Source organism: Phasianus colchicus, chromosome 11 (genome assembly GCF_987193195.1).
Source record: "Phasianus colchicus chromosome 11, bPhaCol1.hap1.1, whole genome shotgun sequence".
NCBI lineage: Eukaryota > Metazoa > Chordata > Aves > Galliformes > Phasianidae > Phasianus > Phasianus colchicus.
The window spans coordinates 7,789,221-7,811,358 of record NC_143446.1 but is presented as its reverse complement, the minus strand read 5'-3'; the positions used below and the strand labels follow the sequence as shown (position 1 = coordinate 7,811,358).

Genomic DNA, 22,138 nt, shown 5'->3' with positions numbered 1-22,138 from the left:
GGAACACTGTGTTTAGGAAAAAAAAAAAAAAAAAAAAAGCAAAATGAGTAGAGAAGGAACTGCAGTCATTTTGCACCTTGCTTATCTACCTAGCAGTGCAGTGGACACATCTCAGCAGGAGATGTAACTTACAGCATTGCTTTGATAACAGGGGGAAAGTGCTCTGCTTTAAAGTGTCTGTGTCACTTACTGAATGACACTCAGTCATTCACAATAGATCGAGTTCTGGCTGAGACCCGAGGTGCACAGAAGTGTGCTCACCCAGTAGAGAGAAACAGTTGAAAGTGACTTTCATGTGAGCCTTGTCTTGAACGGAAAGCAGATCTGATGCAATCCTTAGGCTCTGGGGCAGTAAACTGAGACTTCTGTGTTCTGTGTTAGGAAAACTGGCATTGCCAGGAAGATATTCTAGCAGTGAAGAAATCATTTGATTGCAGAAATGCTTCCTAGCTCTTTTTTCTAGATAAGCTCTTCAGGAAGAATGATGGAGCAGGAGGTGCCTATACCAGAGCTGGGGCTGTAGCACGAGGCAGGGGTGGCTTAGGTGTTCTTCAGCAGCACCAAATCTGCTGTGACTCACTGGTGTTATCACTGCATCCACTCTGGGGCCAACACACTGATTTTACCCATGGCACATAAATTAGGTGTAATTCAACTAACTGTGATGAAGTTCCTGCCGCTTCTGACTGCAGCCAAAAGCAAGCTCTGGCTGTGCCTGTCTCCTTCCAGAGCTTATGAGAAACATGTGAATGTCTTTTCTCACACTGTCAGAAGTAGAAATTTTTCTTATGCAGAGAAAAGCAAATCTGTACCAGCCAAGTCCACACTGCATACAGTATTACTGCTCCAGAACCTGAGACCCTTTCAAGTTACAACATGAAGATGGAGGGAAAAAGAGAAATAACATTGCAGTGGTTCTTTTTTTTTGTTCTTGTTGTAATTATACTGGTACACTGCTGTGTGGATTCTTGTTTTGCTTCAGTTTAAACATGTGCCTGGATGATTTATCTAAAATGAAATGGGTTTGGCTTAAATCCAAATGCAGGTGTGTTTACCTCATCAAAAGAGAGGGAGCAATGACAGCTCATTTACTGCTTGTCAATCAGGCATATGGACATGGTTTAAAAGGGAATGTTTTCCTCCAAACAGGCAGTGGGGTGAAGCACAAAGATGGTCCTTTCCCACAGGTGAGCTGAGAAGAGATAGCGAGGCTGTTTGGGCTGACACGGCCCTTTGCACTGACCTACAGGCCTGGTAAAGCCATGTCAGTCTGCTGCCTTGGCAGCCAGGTCTGCAGTGTTGGCACAGCAGCAGTTCCACACGCTCTGTGCAGCAGCCAGGCCATGAGCCCCTGGCCAGCCCTGAAGGCACTGTGCTTCCCAGCACCTCCATGCAGACCAAAAGACAAAGAGCTGTGGTCATGGAGAGTCTTTGGCTCTGGTTTACCTAAGCACATCTTTGTGCACTGGAAGAGGCTTTCTCGTTGAATGAGAGCAAAGAAGAGAAATGCTGAAAAGTAAGAGGTGCATCTCATGGTCATGAGAAGCTGTAGGTGATTGTGAGGGGTGATTCAGGCTAGCAAGGAGGAAAAAGGGAAATCTGGGGGAAAAAATCTCCCTTCCTCTCCAGCTTGTTCCATCATGGCAGAATAAGAAAGTAACTTGAGCATCTGGTCCCTGCTACACCTGGCAGATGGCGTGCCAGACATGTTGTTACTTGGACCCCCAGCCATCCCTCCTCTGCAGCTCCTGGCAGAAAGCCAGCACTCATAGGCCTGTGCATCTCAGCACTTGGGTCAGGGAACAGGCTGTGTGTGTGTCCTGTGCTCCCCACACCCAGCCAAGGCATTCTGTCAAATGTTGAAAGCTAAGTCACATTTTTTCTCCTTATGCTGAGACGTTCCAAAAATTTCATTTTGCGATAAGCATCTGTAATTCCTCTGCTTGTTCCTTGCATGCAGACATTCCCTCTGGCAGCTTTCTGCCAGCAGCTCACCTGCTTCTCCTCAGCTTATCAGCTACCAGTGAATATCTGAAGCTTTCAGTCCCTTTCAGGTTCTTATTTTAAAATGTCTTTTGGTTAAGAGAGGTCATTATTGTACCTCACACAAACGTTGATCCTGACCCAAAGTATTTTCTTTTTTGCTAAAGTCATTTTATTTTTTTCTTAGAAAATGGGAAGAAATAGGAGACAATGGTAATTTGTTACTTGTCCATACACGAAACTCGTGGACAAGCTGAATTGTGACCAGCCTCGTGTGAGCATCTTTGCACAGATGGAGTTTAGAGACTGTGAACTGATAACGAAATAGGCTGTGACCTCTGGCTGCACCCAGAGGAGGCCACGGGCACAGGCCAGGCTGTGCTCATTCAGTCATTTCAAATATTTGTTATGCTACATCATTACCTTGAATGATCACAAGAGCCTCAGCTTTGACAAGCCACTCTTGTTTCCTAGGCTGTCCAGAAATGCTTTTGAAATAGTGATATTTACAGTTATGCTGCACATTTTCCTTTGCATCTTGAGCAGTTTAAAACAATAACAAAGCATGAAACCTACAAACAAATCTTGGGTTTAATTTTCACTGGTGACAGGTAACAGGATGAGGGAAAATGGCCTCAAGTTGCACCAGGGGAGGTTTAGGTTGGATGTCAGGAAAAAGTTCTTTACTGGGATAGGCTGCCCGGGGAGGTGGTTGAGTCACCGTCCTGGGATGTGCTTAAAAACCGTTTGGATGTGGTACTCAGGGACATGATTTAGCAGAGGGTTGTTAGAGTTAGGGTAGTATGGTTGTTGTGGTTGGACTTGATGATCTTGCAGGCCTTTTCCAACCTGAGCGATTCTATGATTCTATGAATTACCAGGTTGTTTGAATTATTATCCCTATTAATCTCAAAAACTGGCTAGGTCTCACCATTTAACTGTAAGCCCAGCAGGTTTCAGGAGGTGAATTGAAGCCCCATGCCCTAAGAGCAAGTTGTTACAAGTAAATTTCAGCTTCTGAAGAGGACAAAAAGGTTAGGGCTTGTTTGAGTCCTGATTTACAGCGTAAAGCCTGAGAACAGTGAAGGCTCAGAACATATGAGGCAGAAGAAAACCCAGTATTTCTTATAAATGTGGACTAATCATCAATGCTACTGGTTAGGGGAAGACAAAAGAAAATGATAAAATGCCACAGATTTGAAAATACTTAAAAACAGTGGGCAGGAGAATGCAAGAGACAATGCTTCTATTTTTCTCACTTGGGAAAAATGCTCTGAGGTTTGATTTGGAAGATGGGAATTCTGTTGATTTACTTCTCCTATTTTTTTTAGCTTCACAGTCTGTGGGCTACAGCACTTTAATTCCTGGGGGCACCCAAATAGGGGGATTAAAAGTAACCCTGAGGAAACGTTACCAACTTGTAGAGAACCTCAGTGACACTCTACCTCTCTGCCTGTTGACTTTTTCTCATTATCAGACACACCTTATCCCACTGACGACACCTGTCAGAGGAACTTCTTTGCATCCAAATCTGCAAAGTTTGTTATGAAGTAACTACCTGGATATTAACGGATCCCTTTGGGGTGTAATACTAGAATTTGCCAACACAGCACATTCCTTAAAGAAAAAAAAAAAAAAGAAAAGAAAAAGAAAAAAGGCTTTTGGGTTTCTGTGGAAGATGGAAAATAGAGAGGTGAGGTGAGACAGACCCTGGAGGCAGTGAAGTGCCCACCGGCCTGCCCACAGTAAGGACAGTGCTGCCATGGGGGCTGCTGCAATGACAGCAGAGGGCATGTCGACAACATCACACAGAATGGGGCTGTGAAGGCCAACTAGATACTTAGCTGCCATTAAAAACAAACAAACAAAACCTTTCCCAAGGGATTTTGAAGATAAATAGGTGAAGGAATTTCACACACGTGCTGAGAACACACATGGGCTGAGAACATCAAACTGCTGCTTAGATCCAGGAAACTGTTTGCATGGGATAATTAGTGCTCCTGGGACAAATACATCCCTGCACATGAGGCACCAGGAGCTCCAGGTGCTGCCAAGGCCATGATGAAAAACAGACGAGGCAGCCACGTGGCTCAGAAGCAAAATTCAGCCATGGAGCAGATCACTGAAGGGATAATGGCTCATGTGTACCAGGACAGAGCATGATGAGCACAGACAGAAGTTGAAAGCACATTAAAAAAAACCCTGTGGCTACGAGCAAAGGTGGTGCTTTGTGTGCTAGACCTTGTGGAGTGCTCAAGCGTGTAATTGTTGTTACTGCGTTTGGCATTTGCTTGTCGGTTCACTATCAATTATTTTTGACTCTGGAAGAAACTCTGAACTCTGCTGAAGGGTTGAAGTAGCAGGGCAGTCAGGTGAAGCAGCCAGCTCCTCACCTGAGTATAAAGTGGGGCCCATTCACACTGATGTTATAGAGCTGTTCCCATGTACAGTGGTGCCACTAAGAGAGTTCTTTGGCTCAGTTCTGCCTTCAGCATGCTCTTGAAATGCCCACGGCTGAGGAATGAGGATCCCAGTTACTGTGCCTGCTTACTCTAACTTTGCCATTGTCTTTGCCTACCATTTGTGCAGTGGTATAACCTGCAGCAACATCCGATGGCTTTTTCCTAACAGTTTGGCAAATCCTTTTTTGAACAGTTGCACGAGTATTACTGCCTCACATCTATTTGTGCCAGCTGAAGTTGCCACAATACTTCTCACTACTTCTGTCAAGTAGTCCTGTGCTGCATGAGCATCTTGTCCCTCAGATATGCTCTTTTCAGAGTGATCACAGAACAACAGAATTGCTGGGGTTGGAAGAGATCTCTGGAGGTCACTCAGTCCAACCCCCTGCTCCAGCAATTCCCCACAGGAAAACATCCAGACAGGTTTTGAGTATGTTCAGAGAAGGAGACTGCACCTCTCTGGGCAGCCTGTGCCAGTGCTCTGTTATTCTTCAAGAGAAGTTTTTCCTTGTGTTTGTATAGAGCTTCCTGTGTTTGTGCCCACTGCCCCTTGTCCTGTTGCTGGGCACCACCAAAAAGAATCTGGCTCCATGCACTTCATTCCTGCTCTTTAGATAACTACATGCATTGATAAGATCCCCCCTTCAGCCTTCTCTTCTCCAGGCTGAACTGCCCCAGCGATCTCAGCCTTTCCTCGTATGGGAGATGCTCCAGGCCTCACATCATCGCTGTGACCCTCTGCTGGACTCTCTCAGCAGTTTCCTCTCTTTCTTGGCCTGGGGAGCCCAGAACTGGATCCAGTACTCCAGATATGGCCTCACCGGGGCAAAGCAGAGGGGCAGAATCACCTCCCTTGCCCCACTGGCCAGGCTCTTTCTAATGCTGTGGACCATAGTGCTTTTTTCTCCTGTTGGTGGATAGAGAACTCCTTGATGGACCAATTGCTCTAGAGGTGTGAAACCCTATAAACAAACAAGATATGTGCAGGTCACCTGTGCACATCAGGCATCAGCATTTTTCATGCTCACCTCGCATTCTTTCAATGCCGAGTGTTCCCCGCTGTACGTACATTCATTCTGGCAAGCTGGAACCACACCATGGTATCTGTGATCCTGTCCCAGCACTGCCTGCTATTGGATCTCCTTTAAGAAGGAACTTTTTTTTTTTAACTGCTTTTGAAGCCTTCTGGCTTCTACCCACCGTGCTTGCATGCGAGGAGCCAGACACCAGGGACATACGTGTGGTGGTGAATTTTCTGCTGCTATTGAGCTTGTTCTGGTTAGGTTTCATTTGTGCTGCTGCTTGGTGGGCTGGGCTGCTAATGGCTGCGTTTAGTCTTTTGTAGCACGACTGCTGCTGCAACTGCAAAGCAACCGTTAACTACCGATCTTTTATAGAACTCTAGAATACGAGGGCTGCTCTGAAAGTAACGCCTCTTATTTTACGATGTTGGCCCACGATATCAGAGGTGGATGTCGGTGGGACGGCAGCAGAGGCTGAATCTTCCCACCCATATTCCAGGCCGAGCCGTGTGACGGATGGCAGCAGAGGGGCGGTGTGACAGAACGGGGTCTGACACGGAAGCGTGCCCGAAGCCCCGGGCCCGGCCCTGCAGTCCCGGCTGCGGCTCCGCGCGCTGCCCTCCGTCAGCGGCCCCGTGCGGCGCTCCGCCCTGCGGGACGCACTGAGCGCGGCTGTTCGGAGCTCTGGGCGCCTTCCTGGAAGGAGAGCCGAGAGCCGGCCCCATCCATCGCACGCCGCCGAGACCTTCTGTTTCTCTTGCGCGGCTTCCCGTCAGCGACTGCAGCCCCGTACGAGCCCATCAGGGCGCGGCCGCCCCGAGCCCGGCAGAGGGCCGCTCTGCTCCGCTCGCTCCTTCCCGCCGCCCCTCCCCGCGGGCGGTGCCGCCGCGGTGCATTGTGGGGGACGTAGTCCCGCGGGCGGCGCATCCCCGCGGGGCGGCGGAGCGCGCGGACTACAGCTCCCAGCGCGCCGCGCGGCGCCGGGCCGGCCGTTCGCTTTGAATGATTTCACTGCGGTCGGCGCTCGGGGCGAGTTTCGCGGCGGCGGCGGCGCGGTGCGAGGGGCGCTCCGCAGCGCAGCGCCGCGCCCGTGGATGGCCGCCCGAGCGGGCTCTGCCGGCGGAGGGGGGGCCGTGGCCGGCCGCGGGCCGCGGCGCTGCTAGGAGCGGGGGACGGGCCGCGCGTTCGCCTTTCCGCCCGCCGGCTGCGGTGCCCCCGCCGCCGACATGTCGCTGGGCATGGAGGAGGAGGAGTACGCCCGGCTGGTGATGGAGTCGGAGCCCGAGTGGCTGCGGAGCGAGATCAAGCGGCTCTTCCAGGAGCTGGGCGAGACCACCCGCGAGAAGATCCAGGCGGCGGAGTACGGGCTGGCCGTGCTGGAGGAGAAGCAGCAGCTGAAGCAGCAGTACGAGGAGCTGGAGCTGGAGTACGAGACCATCCGCGCCGAGATGGAGCAGCTGAAGGAGGTGAGGCCGGCGGGGAGCGGCGGGCCGGGGCCGAGCCGGGGCCGCTCGGGGCCGGGGCCGAGCCTGGAGGCTGGATGCGGAGGAGGCTGCGTGCGGAGGAGGCTGCCCGCCTCTCCCGGCGTTGCGGCGGAGGGCCGGGGGGGGGCAGGGCTCGGTGCGGGCCGGCTGCGAGAACGGCCGAATCTGTGCCCCCGCCGAAATGCGGCGGGCTTCAGTTCGCTCACCTTCACGCGGTTCCGTGCTGGCCGGGTCTCGTCTCGCCGTCAGGTCTCCTGACGCGAGACGTTCGCCGCCCCAAGGACGGGCAGCCCGTGCCGGCTGGCTGTGCCGTGTCCCGGCCCGCAGGTACCCGCTGGGCGCTCCGAGCCGTGCGGAGCGATCCCGCGGGACTCGCTCGGCTGCCCCTGCCCCGCTTATTTTGGTGACTGTTTCTATGCAGGCGAACCACGCGCTGCTTTGCAGCTGATGTAGGCCTTGCCTTGTTTGCAAAAGATCTGATGCCGCCTGAAACGTGAAGCCGCGTGGTCGTGTTCGGCCAGTGTGATCCGTGTGCTGTTGGTGTTCGGTTGATGTGATTTGAAGTAACATCGCAATACGCTGTGTCAAAGGGGAAGTAAATACAAATGGATTCGTAGCAATTCAGCTGAACCTGCGAACGCCCTCACTTCCTGCATCCTGTGCGTCTGATTGACTCTGCTTAACATAATAAAAGCAAAATAAGCGTAAGCAGAGGAGGTTCATTATTTTGAGTTAAATATCTGTATTTTTACTAACCAAATGCAGGCTGAACCTCTCTATTCATTGCAGGGGAGTTGGATTAGATGACCCTTAGAGGTCCCTCCCAACTCAAACGGTTCTCTGGCTGATGCCACTTGGAACTGACTTGATTCTGGCAGTACAAATATCAGGGGTAACAAGTGTGTTGGCATCATCAGCCCTTGGAAGTAGAGGTGCTGTGTGAAAGATAAGGGAGTCAGAAGCAGTCTTGAAAAGAAAGAGTGATAGAGTTGTGCTGAAGGGGGAGGAAAATCAGTGAACCCGTTGGGATGTGGAAACGTGGTGAGGAGACTGGTGTGACCTTGCTGAGCTGGAGCCTGAATGCAGGGCGATGCTGGGGTGGCTCAGTCACAGGTGATACCTTACTCCCCTTGGTTGGCTGTGGGCCTCATGAATTTAGTCCTTAAGGCGAGAAAAGGCTGGAAGGCAGCTGCTGCGTGTTCTTTTAGAGCTACATTTCAGAGGCTTGAAGAAATTTGGGAAGAATTAAAAAAAAAAAAAAAAAAAAGATGAGCAATGATTCATTCTTTTTGCTTTGAATATTCTGGAGAATTTGCTTTGTGTGTGCATGTCCTGCTGTAATTAAGTCAAAACCTGGGAGGCAAACAATTCTGGGAACAATCTGAGGACTCTACTAGTCATACTACACAGGGCAAAACATTGCTCCTCTTGTGATGTTGGAGAGGAATCTGGTCTTCATTAGAATGTGTAAACCTTCAGCAGATACACGAGGTGTGTTGTTAAAGGAGGGGTTTATCTTTGCTGTTTATATAACTTCTTGCTTTTCCCAGGCACACTGAGAGGCACTTTGCACACAGGACTTGCTGTATAGCAGTTTGAAGGGATTGTGCCTTAGGTTGCATAGGGTTGCTCCTGGGGGAGGCAGCGGAATTGCTGTCTGGAAAAGGGGTGCTTTCTGTCTCTTGCTTCTTAAACTTAAACTTCATGCAGCCTTTTAAAATACAGACATTGCAGTCTCCTTAAATCTAGTTCTATTTCTCTCCACTACATCTAGAGACATCAATAGCATAAAGCCATGTTATGCATAGAAACACAGCAAAATTTCCTGTCTTGCTTGGTGTTGTAAATTTGGTTATACTTTAATTTGTTTAATGTTATGAAGCATCCCATATCACAGCCTGTTCATCCAAAGGTAAATGGGCTCTGAGCGTGGGAACTTTCTGATAGAGGCTGTTGAAAGTACAGGCTTTTCTGTTGCAGCTGTCAGATCTTGCACAACTTTCCGGCCAGCTTCTCCCTTATGCCCTTGTATCTGTGATTGTGGCAGAATTTCCTAGCAGTAACCTCCACTGTTTTATCCCTTTGATGAGTGTACATGCCATCCTTAGAGCTGGACCCTGTTTTGCAAACCCACCTGCATGTACACAGTATTTGCCATTCAGATCATCCTGGTGACAGTGCGTGGCTGTCCTGTCCTTGCACTGAGGCTCTCCACCTCACCAAACTCTTCATTTGGAGTCCTTGGAGAATTGTAGATTTTTCCCCAGATTTGTACTTCCACTGTTCACGTGCTGGCTTGCATCTTGTACCTCTCAGGGTAATTGTGCCACGTTTCTTCTATTGTTTCCATTTGAGATACCTAGACTGAAGTAGAAACTGTCTTCCCAGGTAAACTTGCTATTTCAGTTATTTCAGTCCCACACCTATTTTTGTGAAATGAAATTGATTTCAAACCTTGCTAAACAATATGGTTTAGAAATACATTGTCTTTTTTCCCCCAGTTTAAAGAAATCAGATACTGACTCTCACTGAAATAATACATCACGCTGTATGTTGATTGCTTTGATTGTTATTTGTCCCCTCTAGGAGATGAAGCAATAAAGAATTGTTTCTGTAGACTGTGTTCAACTAAGAAATCATCCTGTGAGCCTTTGTCTGTGAGGATGCTAATTGTATAAATTATAGGGCTGCCTACCTGCCTGAGCCAAGGTTGCTGTACTCACAGGGCAGGTATGTAGGATCAGCTCTTTGTATGCTGAAGCTCACAGAAGTGATGGGAATTCATTTATTGGCATCCTGATGATTTGTAGGACAGTGTGGCTTGGAAGGTTAGCTTGAAAAAGAGCTTATCTGCTTTGCTTAGTACTTTTGAGTTGCTTTTGAGATGCGAGTTGGATTTACAGCTGACTATTTGGTTAGATATGAAACTGGCTGCTGTCCAAAGCTCCTTTCAAATTAGGTGGTTATGCAGTATTGGTGATGGTAGACTTGCATTTAAATCCCTCAGAATGCAGGGGCATGATTATGTTATGAATTATTTATTTCTGTAGTAATGTAAAAGGGTGCTTGTAGATTGTGGCTGTCCTGAAATTCTAAAAGCATGTGTCAGTACATTGCAGTTAATGCCAAGGCCTTCTTTGCTGTGTATGTTTTAAGGGAAGGGGGTGGGTGGAAAGCTTACAAAGGCAGATAAGAGCACTGATACAACTGGGGTCCTACTTTTTTCTCTCATACTACTTGCCTTCATCAAAATATAGCCTGCCTTTTTTTTTTTAGTTTCCCAAAACCTTTTCCTGTTGTGTGTGATGACGTGAAGTTGTGCTCTTCAGAAAGCATCAAATGTACCTCATATCAAAAGCAGATGCATGGTAGGAGTGTTACATAGCAGTCAGAATGTCCAAGTGTCCTGTGATGAGCAAGCCAATGCAAAGGTATTGTGAACATTAAACACTTCAGAAGAGTACTGCAAGCAGTGTTTTGTTTTGTTTTCATGGGGAGGAGAAGACAAAGGGAACATGTTAACCAAATCTTTGGTTAACATAAAATATTCTTTGGAGATGACAAAGGAATGCCTGGAGAGAAAGCAGTGAGCTGTACGTGACTGTTCATTTCTCTGTAGGGTGGCAGTAGCTCTTGTTACTGTTTTTTTGCCTTTAAGGATCATGTATTGACTTTGTTCCATGACACAGACTCTCTGCAGAGGGCTCCTGGATAGGCTTAGAAGCTGTCTCCGAAAGAAACATGCAAATGAAATCTTGAGCTGCCTCATTTCTCATTAAGATGAAGTGGGGCATATTCTGGAGGCGATACGTGCCCAGGCTGTAATATTTGTGTAGCTTATTTGAATGTATTGCTTGAGTGGAGTGTGTAGTATCTGTGCTCACTCAGGGTGGTTCTGCTTTGGTTAATTCACTCACATACGTAACAATTAATGGGATACGTGATACTTGATCCGTGCTGTTTTAACACTTGTGTATATTCAAAAGTGAAGGAGAAATAGTTCTTTTTCCCATTGGAAAAAATGCAGTATACCTTACAGACGCATAAGATAGTTATCAGGTTTACTGACTTCATTTTACTGCTGTGCTGCTGTATTGCTGTGCTCGTTTACTGTATTGGAACAAAGGCGAAGGAAAGAGTTGGTTGGGATCGAGTGGTAACAAGCCAGTGCTAGGCTGGGATTCAGTCTTGAGTGCCCACAGTGCAACACCTGCTTGACCAGGCCTTTCCATGGTCGATGACAGTGGTCAGCAGCAATACTTCTATGGCCATGGGCATGCCTCTGCAGGCTCCTCCTGACAAATATTCAGTGGTTATATTGATCCCTGTTGAAAGGGAACCTTACTGTTACATCCAGCCATCTGTTAGAACAGAAGGAGGTAGTGCGTAATACACGTGTGATTTCTTTTTGTTTTGTTTTCCCAAATTGACCCTGATAGGCTGGCTGTCATTCTGTCTGTCTGCATGTAAATGTACAATAAGGGACAGCTACAAATTGTTGGGGAGCTCGTTATCAGTTTTGAACATACTGATGGAAAATAGGTAACACACGGACTAGACGATCTTGTAGGTTCTTTCCAACCTTGTGATTCTATGATTTCATGACATCAGTGGACTTGTGGCTTTGGTGGCGATTGTTACTCGGACAGACTTTAACACCTGCTCACTTGAAATGGAAGGAGAGACCAGAATTGCAGTCTCTGGTGTGAAGTTGGACAAACCTGTGGTTGTTGGGGTAAGCAAGGCACTCCCATGAAAACTCATGTGGTTTGGTTTTTTTGGTTATATTTTGATCGATAGCAATTGGTTTACACTAAGCATACAGCCACCTGAAATTTAAATCTGATGTCTGGAGCACTATGGGCACTTGCTGCTGTGCTTTGGAAAAGATACCTTTCTTACATATGACCAAAACAAAGCCTGAAAAGTTGAACATTCCAGTTTTTCCCGCTGTACTGGAAATGAGCAACCTGTACGGATTCATGTTTTCAGCTGCTTTTTCTTTGCCAATGCTGCTTGATTTGCTCTTGTTGAAAGCTTGAAGTTATTTCCTCATGAGAATCCCCAGCTCCTCCTTGTGCTTTCTGCAGTAAAATACAGGGCATGCTACTTTAAATAAAACATCAACGAATGTTTAGGTGAACACTTGAGAACTGTAGATGAAATAAAATTTAAAAAAGCTTGTTACAGAAGTAGTGGCTTTCCTGATGTTCCTGTAGGCTCAGCTGAGAGCTAGGCCTTGATAAACTGTGAAACTCATGTTTTATTTTTGTTTGTGATCCTTGTCTGTGCCTTGGCCAAGAATGAAGGCTGTCCCTGACCATCCAGCAAACATTCATTTGTTTTGAATTTTCTACAATCGATGAAATCCAAGGTTTCATGAGACAAAAGCTTGGCAGCAGCAATCCCATCTGCTATTTTTTCCCTGGAACAGCAGCAACATTTGGCATTAGCTGTGCTGGTGGAGGGCATGTGGTGAACTGCACTCAGGAACCGAGGCACATCAGAGCTGAGGCTCTGCAGATCTGGGGCTGTGCGCTGGGCTCAGGGCTGCCGAGTGGCTTTGCTAAGGGCTTGGGTGAACCCGAGGGGGCTGTGATGGGCACTGTGCCTGAGCAGGGCTGCGTGTTCTGCCATCCCTTTTTGTACCAGCGGAAGTTTGTTCATCCCTGCTGTGTCAGACCTCCTGCCTGCTGCTGGGAGCCTCCAACCCCGTCACAGCATTTTGCTTCGTAGCGGTTTTCTTCAAACCGCTGTGGCAATCCTTGCAGTTGGCCCATTTCAAATCGCAGCTCCTGCTTGCCATTTCAAACCCTGCTGGAACAAACTCACTAGTTTCAGGGGTGTTAATACCTAATTTATCCCTTTGAGTTGAAGAACATATTTCTTCTAATCTGAAAGAAAATTCTAATGATTTGGAAAATTGCCTGCTTTCCTGAGGAGGGGGCGAGGGGTGGGAACAGCAGCTACAGGGCTGTGCGCTGCCGTGGCGTTAATCGATTCACCATTTCCTCTTTCTCTCTACTGTATGTGAGGTTGTGACTAATCTGTAGCAGTGTGGGGCCGTAAGATGACTTCCAGAGGGTGATTCATCCTCCAGGCATTCATTTGCTCTCTTTCTCTGCGTTTGGCAGACTGCAGGGAATGGTTTGTTCGGGTCTGTAACTGAGCAACAGTGGAATATAGCATGGGTTTGAAAGATGATCCACAAAACCTTAGCAGGGGGGAAATGACATAAATAAATGTTGCCATCCAAATGAATGCAGGAGCCTCCATTTTGGAGAGTAGCTGGGTTTAGGTGTAATAGCTGAGAACTGGGACTTCTTATTTTCCTCTCATTCCAGCCCTTTCCTTCCTCGTGTCCATCTCATGCTTTTCCTCCATTCCATTCTCCCCCACTGTCTGCCATACCCGCTGGGACACCCTGTGTGGGTGCTGCCCCTGCACCCTTTCTATGATGAGCCCAGGGGGGACAGCTGGCACCCAGATCTGTCCCCTGCCCTGCCTTGAAGCGGGCAGGCTCGTCTCCAGAGCTCAGGAAGAGCAGTGAACTGGAGTCCTGCTCATGTACAGAAAGCTGTGCTCAGCTCTGTGTGCTGAGTGCCTGTCCGTGAGCTGAACTGGGAATTTTGACCCTATCCCAGCTGGAACCGAGTGCTGGGTTGGATCTGGCTTCTCCTCAGCCCGTGCCGTATTTGGCGCTTGGGCTGGGGAGCAGCCATGCCATATTAGGGCCTACCCAGCTTGTGCAGAAAGAGCGGCGTGTCCTGTGGGCCTGTGCTGTGCTGCAGTCCTTTGTGATCTTTGTTGTTACCCTTCAATTGGTGCCGGCACGCAGCCCGCGCCATAGCACGCTTGTGGAGCGGTGCAGCCGAGCTGTGCTGCGGGCACTGAGGTGTTGTTGCAGGAAATTCACCGGGAGTCTGTCTGCATGTCCTGCCCTGCAGTGCTGAGCAGCTGGCGGTGTCAGTTAGCTCTGTTTTCTAGGAGGAAAGTGTATTGCCTTGATAGATGGATAACCTTATTTCTCCGATACAGGCACCAACTAAACAGGCGTTTGAACTGCCCTCTCACCTACCAGGTTTTATTGCTTCCTACGCGCAGAGATTTTGTTGCGTTGATTTTTAGTCTCTTTTTGAGGTCAGTGCTCGGGGAAGGATGTTTGTTTGGAGCGTGTCCTGCTGCATGGAGGTGGGATACGCTGCAGCTCCATCCCAGGGTGTTTTCCTGCCAGCATTCCCGCTCAGCTCACTTTGGTGGCACTGCAAACAAGCATTTGTTTGTAACCAAGAAGGGGTTAAAACAAACAGCTGCTGTTTTAAAATCTGGAGATCATTTTTAACGCAAATCACCTCTCTTGAAGTGAGGAATGGTGACTGATTGATAAATCTGTCCAGCCCAGATTTTATCTCTCAGGTTTGTAGTCTTGTATATAATATAACATGTCATGTCAATAACAGTGATATAACGAGAGGTGTAACTTTTTCTCTCCTCAAATACTATTTTTTTTTTCCACGTGATTCTCTTTTCTCCTCCAACATCTGTGGTTCAGTCTTTGCCATTTCCCATTGCAGAAGTCCATTTCACACATTTGGTACTGGTTTTCATTGTGTCACTCAGCATTGTGGGGATATTCTCCTGCACCTTACAGCTGCGCTGGTAGCACAGGGCTTTAAAAACACAATTTGCATTGGGAATACAGCAACATTTTTAGTGTGACCAAATGTGTAAGAAAATGCAAACCTTTGTCCACCCTCTGAAGCGTCAGTGCTTTAAGAAGGCTTTGACCTGGCCTTGTCCTCCAGAAAATACCCTGGTTTTCTTTTCTCCCAATCACAATGGAGTGATAAGCTTTGTAATCTTAAATAAATCTGAGCACTCTGGCCTTTGCCAGCCAGCTTTCTGCTCCTCCCTAACAATATGGATGGTCGTTCTGAGATCTGAATGGCTGCTTGGCTTCCGAGATGAATGAGATCCTGTCATGTAAAAATCTGTCTCCTCTGTACGTAACAAGTAAGCCGGGTGTCAAAGTTGGATCTTTAGCATACTGTATAGCTACCTTAAATCGACATCTAAGTAGTGCAAATGAATTAACTCAAGTGTGTGAAAAGCAGAACATTTTGTTAAGTTGGATATCCCTTTGCTAAGCCAGGTTTATTTAGCATGGCTTGTGTTTGTGCGGAGCTTTTTTTTTTTCTGATGGGGAAAAAGTTAAGATAAAGAAGATTGTAGCTTGGATCATTACACTGCATTTATTTTTAGTTTTGTGACACAATTTATTTCCATCTGTATTTTGAATAAAAATTTTATTTTGAATCCAAACTTCTTGGATTGTTGTATCATTGATTCAATCCGTAATCACTTTGGCAAACATTGCTGTTTTTTTTTCCAGTCTACTTGTGCTAGGATATAATGGTTGTTTCCCTCCTGGCATTTCTGCAATGGGAGCTGATTCAAATGGGCACAAAGGCACTCATCTCTCCCCTCTTGTCAATTGCAGAGGTCACAATGAGCCAATGAGAGCAGAACTGTAATGCATTTTTTCTAATTATTAGTAAGATTTCTCCAACATCTGGTTATTCAGTTGTGACAAGATCCTCTGGGACCTCAGTGAGATTAGGGATCATTCCAGTAGGACTGACTCACAGGTGAATTAAGAAAGCACTGCCAGAAAAGCTGTCTGAAGCAAGAGGGAATTATTAGCACGCAGAGGACCTCTTTTCTGCCACGTGCTGGGCTTGTACTGGATGTGCAGAGCAGGTCTGTGCCCTTACTCGTGTAGGAAACCTGTTCAGGAAAGAGACAGCTCCTGGTGTAGTCTTGGAAACAGTTTTCCTTAGGCAAAATCTTGTCTTTCTGTGCTGAATATATACTGGCAGTATTGCCAGAGTTAAATGCCAAAGTAACAGGAATTGTGCCTATTAAGAAAGAAAATATATATATGCCTATAGTCTTTGGAAGCTCAGAGTAGAGGCAGGAGAAATCAAGAATTTGCTTGGTTTGTTTCTCTGTGCAGCCACAAAGGCTACAAAGTCCCTGAGCTGCCCCAGCATTTTCTCTTTTTATTTGGAATAGGAAAAATTCCACGACTCCAGTAGCAGGGTTGTAAGTGCCAGATAGTTTAAAACCTCTGATACTCCCAATATAGTTCTGTGTTTGCATGTATGAAGTGTTAACTGTGCATCTAACCTTGTACAGATGTTTCTAATCTTAAACCCCTAACACAAACAAATGTGTACGCAGCGTCGTGCCCTCAGCTCTGTAGCTGCTTTGAGTTTAACGCGAGTGAAGGCTTGTGCTTTCAAAGAGCCTTTGTTGCAACGATTCTGAAAACAGAAGAAAATATAGGCTGTGTTATAGTCTAATTACTTTCAACATGGGAGATTTAATGGCAGTGCAGACGGGCGCTGCAGTCTAATGACCAGCATGGCGGTGACCTTTCTGCCCTGGCAATGGGGAAATGATGTGCGAGCGTTTCCTTGGAGTTGTGCCGTGGTGTTTGGTGGGAGAGCAGTGCTGCAGCATGGAAGCTCAGTGAGACACCCTCAGGAATACTTGGATTTTGTTCTGCCGTTGCAGCATCAGATTTTTGTCTTGTTTTTCTCCCTCCTTTATTTTAAATGGGTTGGGAATGTTTTAATGGGCAGGAAGTGGGAATGGCTGTTCTGAGAACACAGCTGTTTTAAATAAATTTAAACCAGTGGAAGAGTGTTGAACTCTCTCCTTTAGGAAACAGCCTAAAGCCTCCTGGCACAGGAGTAAGTTGTTTGCTTTTTGAAACAGCAGACTTCATTTTTAAACCGTCCTCTTGCATCCTCAGTTTACAGCATCACAAGTTTCCTTACTGTGTCAATGTTTTCCTCATTAAATTTGCAAGAAAATAAGCTGAAGGGAAAGGATTTTAGATTTTATGCTTTACCGATGGAGTTTAATCTTGGATTAAAATTCATTCCTTCTTTAATTCTGTTTAGAGATTGAGTTCCTAATTCTTTTCACCCTCGTGAGAAAGGAAATGCACCCTGAAATTCCAAGAATCTATTTCCAAGCATACTTCATTCTTGACAAAACAGCCTTAAATACAGTCCTCAAGATGAGCACCTTCTCTCCTATTTGTGGTACAGTGCAGGGCTTTAAACACCAAACTGACAGACCTGGCTAAAATAACATGATTTGTTGAGTTGTGTTAAAACCCCTATTTGAGCATATCAGACCTAATCATCATGAATGCAAATTTCCCCATGGCACACAAGTAGCACAACACAGATTTTTGTTTTATGTGGGAAGTTCATAAAGAATAGATGTACCTCGAGTGGCTTGTGGTGGGAGGTGGACTCCTCTGTGTTTGTTACTTCTGTGTACATACACACGCTCTCCCCTTTTGCTGTGCATGCTGTGTATGAAAGAGCTGTGCTCTTACTTGACCTGTAACAGAGAAGGTGTGATGTGAGCTGGATGCTGTATGGGTGGCAGGCGGCTCTGTCCCTGCTCCTCACTCCCACCCATAACAAGGAGAAGCTGCAGTTGCTTGTTTTAAGGCTTCAGCCAGTTCCAGCTGCCTTCATCTTAGGTCATCTGTTCCTTCCTAAGCCCATGGGAGTTTGGATATGTTTTTTATTATTGTTGATTGTGAAATCACTGAAGTTGGAGAGCAGAGTACTTTATATAACCTTTAGAAAGTTTCCCCTTGCTCTTCTCATCAAGGATTTGTACAGAAAGATCTTCAAAAGTGAAAGTGTAGAATAAAATATGAAATACTGGGAGGTTTATTTGAAATTCAGTGTTACTACTCTAGTACAAGCCTGTCTTGTCTTTCCTAAAAGTTTATGAGTTGCTTTCATCTGTGTGTGTAGATCATTTTTTGGTGTGTGTGCATATATTCCTCCTCCTCTCTGGAATAGGAGACCCCCCCCTGTCGTCCCCCCCCCCCCTCAGAAAAACCCAATTAATGTAATGTAATTATTTACTGTGCTAACATTACAGCGATGCTACATGCAGAAGCATATACACCGCTGGCTTAGAAAATGCTGAGCCATGTCCCAGGCTGCTCTGAGGCACAGCACTAGCAGGAAGGTGTTCTTCCCGGGGTAAGTCGCATCCAAACTGTGGAGCTCTTCCATTTCTCCTTTGTGGATCCAGGAGTTGGACTCAGTGATCCGTATGTGTCCCTTCCAACTCAAGGCATTCTATGATTCCACTGTCTTGCAACTCTCCCTACCAGCATGGTACACATGGATGTTTATCTGTACAAGTCAGCCTCAGTTTGTCACTGGTGGAGAGATGACACTGGTCTTGCAGCAGATTAACCACTCAATGTTTGTGGATGCTTTTCTTGATCAAGTGGTGGTTTATCTGGGGTGACTCATGCTGGGTGCTGTGATGTGCTGGGTGCAGTATGACACATGACAGTGGTGCTGGAGGGATATTCCACTGGGTAACTGCTGTACAGCAGCATTTAGGTGGCCGAAGCTGCAGTGAGCACGTAGTACTTCCACTGTGAGAGAGTATCTCACAGTGGTGTCAAGCTCAGGATGTATGGCCTAGCAGTGATCTTTGACAGGACTGTGCTCATGTGTGTGACTCTTCTTGGCTCTTGTGGTCTGAGGGATGTGAGCATGACATCTGCTAGCTCCCACCTACAGCTTTGTGAGCGGCTTCGTTTCAGCTATGTTGGTTTCGGACCCAACAGGCAAAATATAAGGCAGCTATTTTTGTTGTTTCTTTTTTTGAAAGACAATTAGTACCTTTTTTGAACGAGTGCAGCCAATGTTCTTTATTGTGAGTCCACTTCAGGAAGTTATTTAAAGGTGGGCTGAAGCCAAAATATCTGAACTAATCCCTGGGAAATGAGATGGCTTGCACTTAACTGGCTAAATTAGAATGGTGTTTGGGGAGTGGGGGTGTTCAAAACTTTCCCCCTCCTCCCCAGCCTGGTTAGAATGGAGTCTTGTTCTAAGATCCTTCAGTAATTGTAGAAATATTTTAAGAGCACATTTGAGTCACTTGGAACAATTCCAGCTACGGAGTTGTTTAGTTCAGTCTCTAGTGTATTTGTGTTGCTACAGAACAGTCTATAAAAATTAAAGACCGAAGCGTAGCGCATACATAATTAACCACAAGCCCAACATGCCATGCTTAACTTATTTTCTAATTTTCTTTTCTTTGCTTAGAGGTGGTGATGGAGTCTCTATCTTTGGAACATTTGAAGCTGAACTGGACAGTGTCCTCTGCAACCTGCTGTTTTTGGCTATTTTGTAAGCTGGGGTTGTAATAGATGGTCTCCAGACTTGCCTTCCAGTCTCAACTATTCTGTGATTCTGCTATTCTGCTTCTTTTACTACTTTTTTGTTTGTTTGTTTTACATATTATGCTTAATAATATGTCCCATAGTTTGGGATACAGTTCTGAAAGCTGTATTCATTTTCATGATTCCCCTCCTTTTTTATTTTTAGGCAGTGTTGAAGGATTAAGTAGCTGAACCTAGATTTTAGCAAATGGAGCATGTGAGCTATGTAGTTGTTCGACTGGGTTTTGAGAGGACTGAAGGAATGCTGGCTGCTGTGACACTTGCAGCATTACCTCGTAGGAAAGGAATGCAGAGATGGGTCGTCTTCTGTCAGTGTCTGGCCTTTAACAGGCTTTGTGTGTTTATTCCCACACTTTTTTTCCCCCCCTTTCTTCAGCAATCCTGCTAATTACTCTTATTTTCAGCAGTTTTGAAGTCCATATCTCATGTGTATTCTGTGTTGTTTTACCTCTACCCTCGCATGCTGCTGGTTAAGTCCTTGGATGAGTTGAATGAATTATGGTCACCTTTAATGAGAGTTTGGTAACTTCTGTGGAGCAGGAGAAAATGTATTTTGCTATTGTGTTCCTGGATTAATTTTGACCATATGCAGTCATATGTTCTTGTCCTCATGGGTCCCCAGTGGAGGAGAGCACAGTGGAGGCTTGAAGAGAAAACGTGTACTCAGGATTGTCCATGTCCACTAGAATCAGGCTTGAAGTATGAATCTTGGCTTGTGATTCCTCCTTTCTGAGTTTTTAGGAAGGTAAGAGTGCCTCTGAGGGATGAGGTGTAAGCTGTGCATCAGAGCTGCAGGTACATCTGCACTGAATGAAAGCTGTTTGGATTTACATTAGCTACTGTACTGGTTTGTAGCTGGTGGTTCTAATCTAACCTGTGTGGCTGTCTGCTCTAAAATATAAGTGAGTTATTGGGACTGAAGCAAAAGGACCTCTTTAGCATAACATAAAGCCTGTTAACATCAAAATTGGTCTGATGTTCCCTCTGACCTTCCCACTGTTACCCTTTGCAGTGAACATAGTAAGGCATTGGTTCCTCTCATACCCCCGGCATGTGGGACTGCAGCTGGGGAAGTCTCTTGGAGTTTGGCTCATCTGGGGAGGCTTTCAGGGCCAGCAGAGCCCCTGTGGGGCAACTGTTTGGCTTTAAGGCTCTGAGAATTGAGAGCCAGCCTCAAAGAGTGTTTATCAGCCCTGTTTGCTGTGCCTCATCTTCATCAGGGGAGCTGTGTGTATCCTTACTGTCAGAACAGGCCTGTCCTGTATTTACTCTCAACAGGCCCGAAATAGTATGAAGGTTAACACTGTATCTCTGTGTGCTTCATAAGGAATGTATTTTCTTGTCCTGCTGCCATTGTGACAGGGTCATCTCCATAGAAAATGATGAATTTGGTGGAAATATTTCTCTTGCCCTGGATTTCTTTGTTACGTAGTACCAGGCTGTGTTAGTCATGTGTTAGCTTTGTACTGCTGCGCACAGAATTAGGCTTTGTATGAAGAATGTGCCCTTAATCTTTGGTAGGCGCTGATATACAAGGAAGTACAGCCTCCACAAGATGTGGAGCTTGTCCAGATCTGAGCTTTGTTCCGTTATATGTTAGCTCAGTAAGGCTCTAACACCATCTTTCACTTCTAAGAGATGGCAGGAGCTGTCAAGTGCAGGCCAGTGTGTGGAGTCTGCGTGTACGTGGGTGTTCTCCAGCGTACAGTATTGGATTAACTCTTCCTATTGTAAAATGAGTTTTGATTCTGCCTTGGGAACTGGTGTTGCAGCAGAGTGCAATTATAGTGGCTTCCCATTAGACTTACTGATCTAGTGATCTGAAATTCCCAGAGTGCAGAAAGCCATAATAATGGGAAAGCTACATTTGAGGATTAATATCTTTGGGGACAGCTAGAATACCCATTACTCCCTTTCTTGACCTCTTTGTCTTGGAGATCTTTGCCTGAAACCAGTTTTCATTTCTAATGCAGCAAATAGAACATTCCTTTTCAACTTACAGCTATGAATGTGAAATAAGCTCTTGGATGGATAGGCAGAGAATTCTTCCTTGTAGTCTTAAAAAATAAGACTGATCTGCCTCAGTATGTCACTGGGGGCAAAATAAGGCTCTCTGCTACTCTTGATAATGTGTTTAGATGGTAATTTGTTTTTGAATTAATTGTGCTTAACACATTGGTCCTGTAAAGACTTACCTGCTGTTGTGTTTGAGAATAAAGAGCAGAGCAGCAGTGGCAGTGAATGCACAGAAGAGTAATAATAATGGGGTAAGTAGCATGCTATTTATTTATTGTGCCCTTAGGAAGAGCCGTGTGTTTCCTTCTGAGAAATGGAAAAAGAAACCAAAAGTAGTGGCTGAAGAACATAGCTTTAATTCTTTCTTTGCTCCTCACATGTTCTTCATTATCAACTCTTGCTTGCTTTCCTAATATTGGGAAAGTATTCTTTAGAACAAATGCACCTTTATGTGACCAGAGTAGGGCACATGTGAACAGAGATGTGCTGCAACAAAACATGAAGCTGAACACAGAGGTGTAGCTTAATGCACCCCGTGGCACTGTAAACGTCTCAGTGTCTTTTGTGTCTGTGGTGTGGGGCTGCATTAAATATGTATGGAATATCCGGGGTCTGGTTTCCTTCCAGGCTCACTCTCCATCTGCACGTAACACGTCTCTTAGCACATTATATCTTAAATGCTGCTAGATACTTTCATTCAACTGTTGGCAGCAATTTGGCATCCAGGCCATTGCACCAGAGTGTAAGGAACTGCTTCTCATTCATGATAGAGTGATGAACTTTATCAGCATGCCAGGAATGTGGTACTTTGCAGTGGTGTGTTCAGATAGATAACATTACACAAGTACTCAGAATATGGAATTGCAA

At 46.1% G+C, this 22,138-nt stretch overlaps 1 protein-coding gene across 3 annotated transcripts in view; it reads left to right on the top strand.

Annotated features, from left to right (window-relative positions):
- Positions 1-6,541: 6,541 nt before the first annotated feature.
- BICD2 (BICD cargo adaptor 2) overlaps positions 6,542-22,138 on the top strand; it is a 79,067-nt gene continuing 63,470 nt past the window's right edge. For 2 of the 3 annotated variants that reach the window (XM_031608443.2, XM_031608429.2), the window contains exon 1: positions 6,542-6,933. In XM_031608443.2, coding sequence (XP_031464303.2) covers positions 6,694-6,933 — 240 coding nt within the window. In that variant the 5' untranslated portion in view covers positions 6,542-6,693. The remainder of the gene's footprint in view (positions 6,934-22,138) is intronic. The other variant, XM_031608437.2, reaches the window with a different exon arrangement.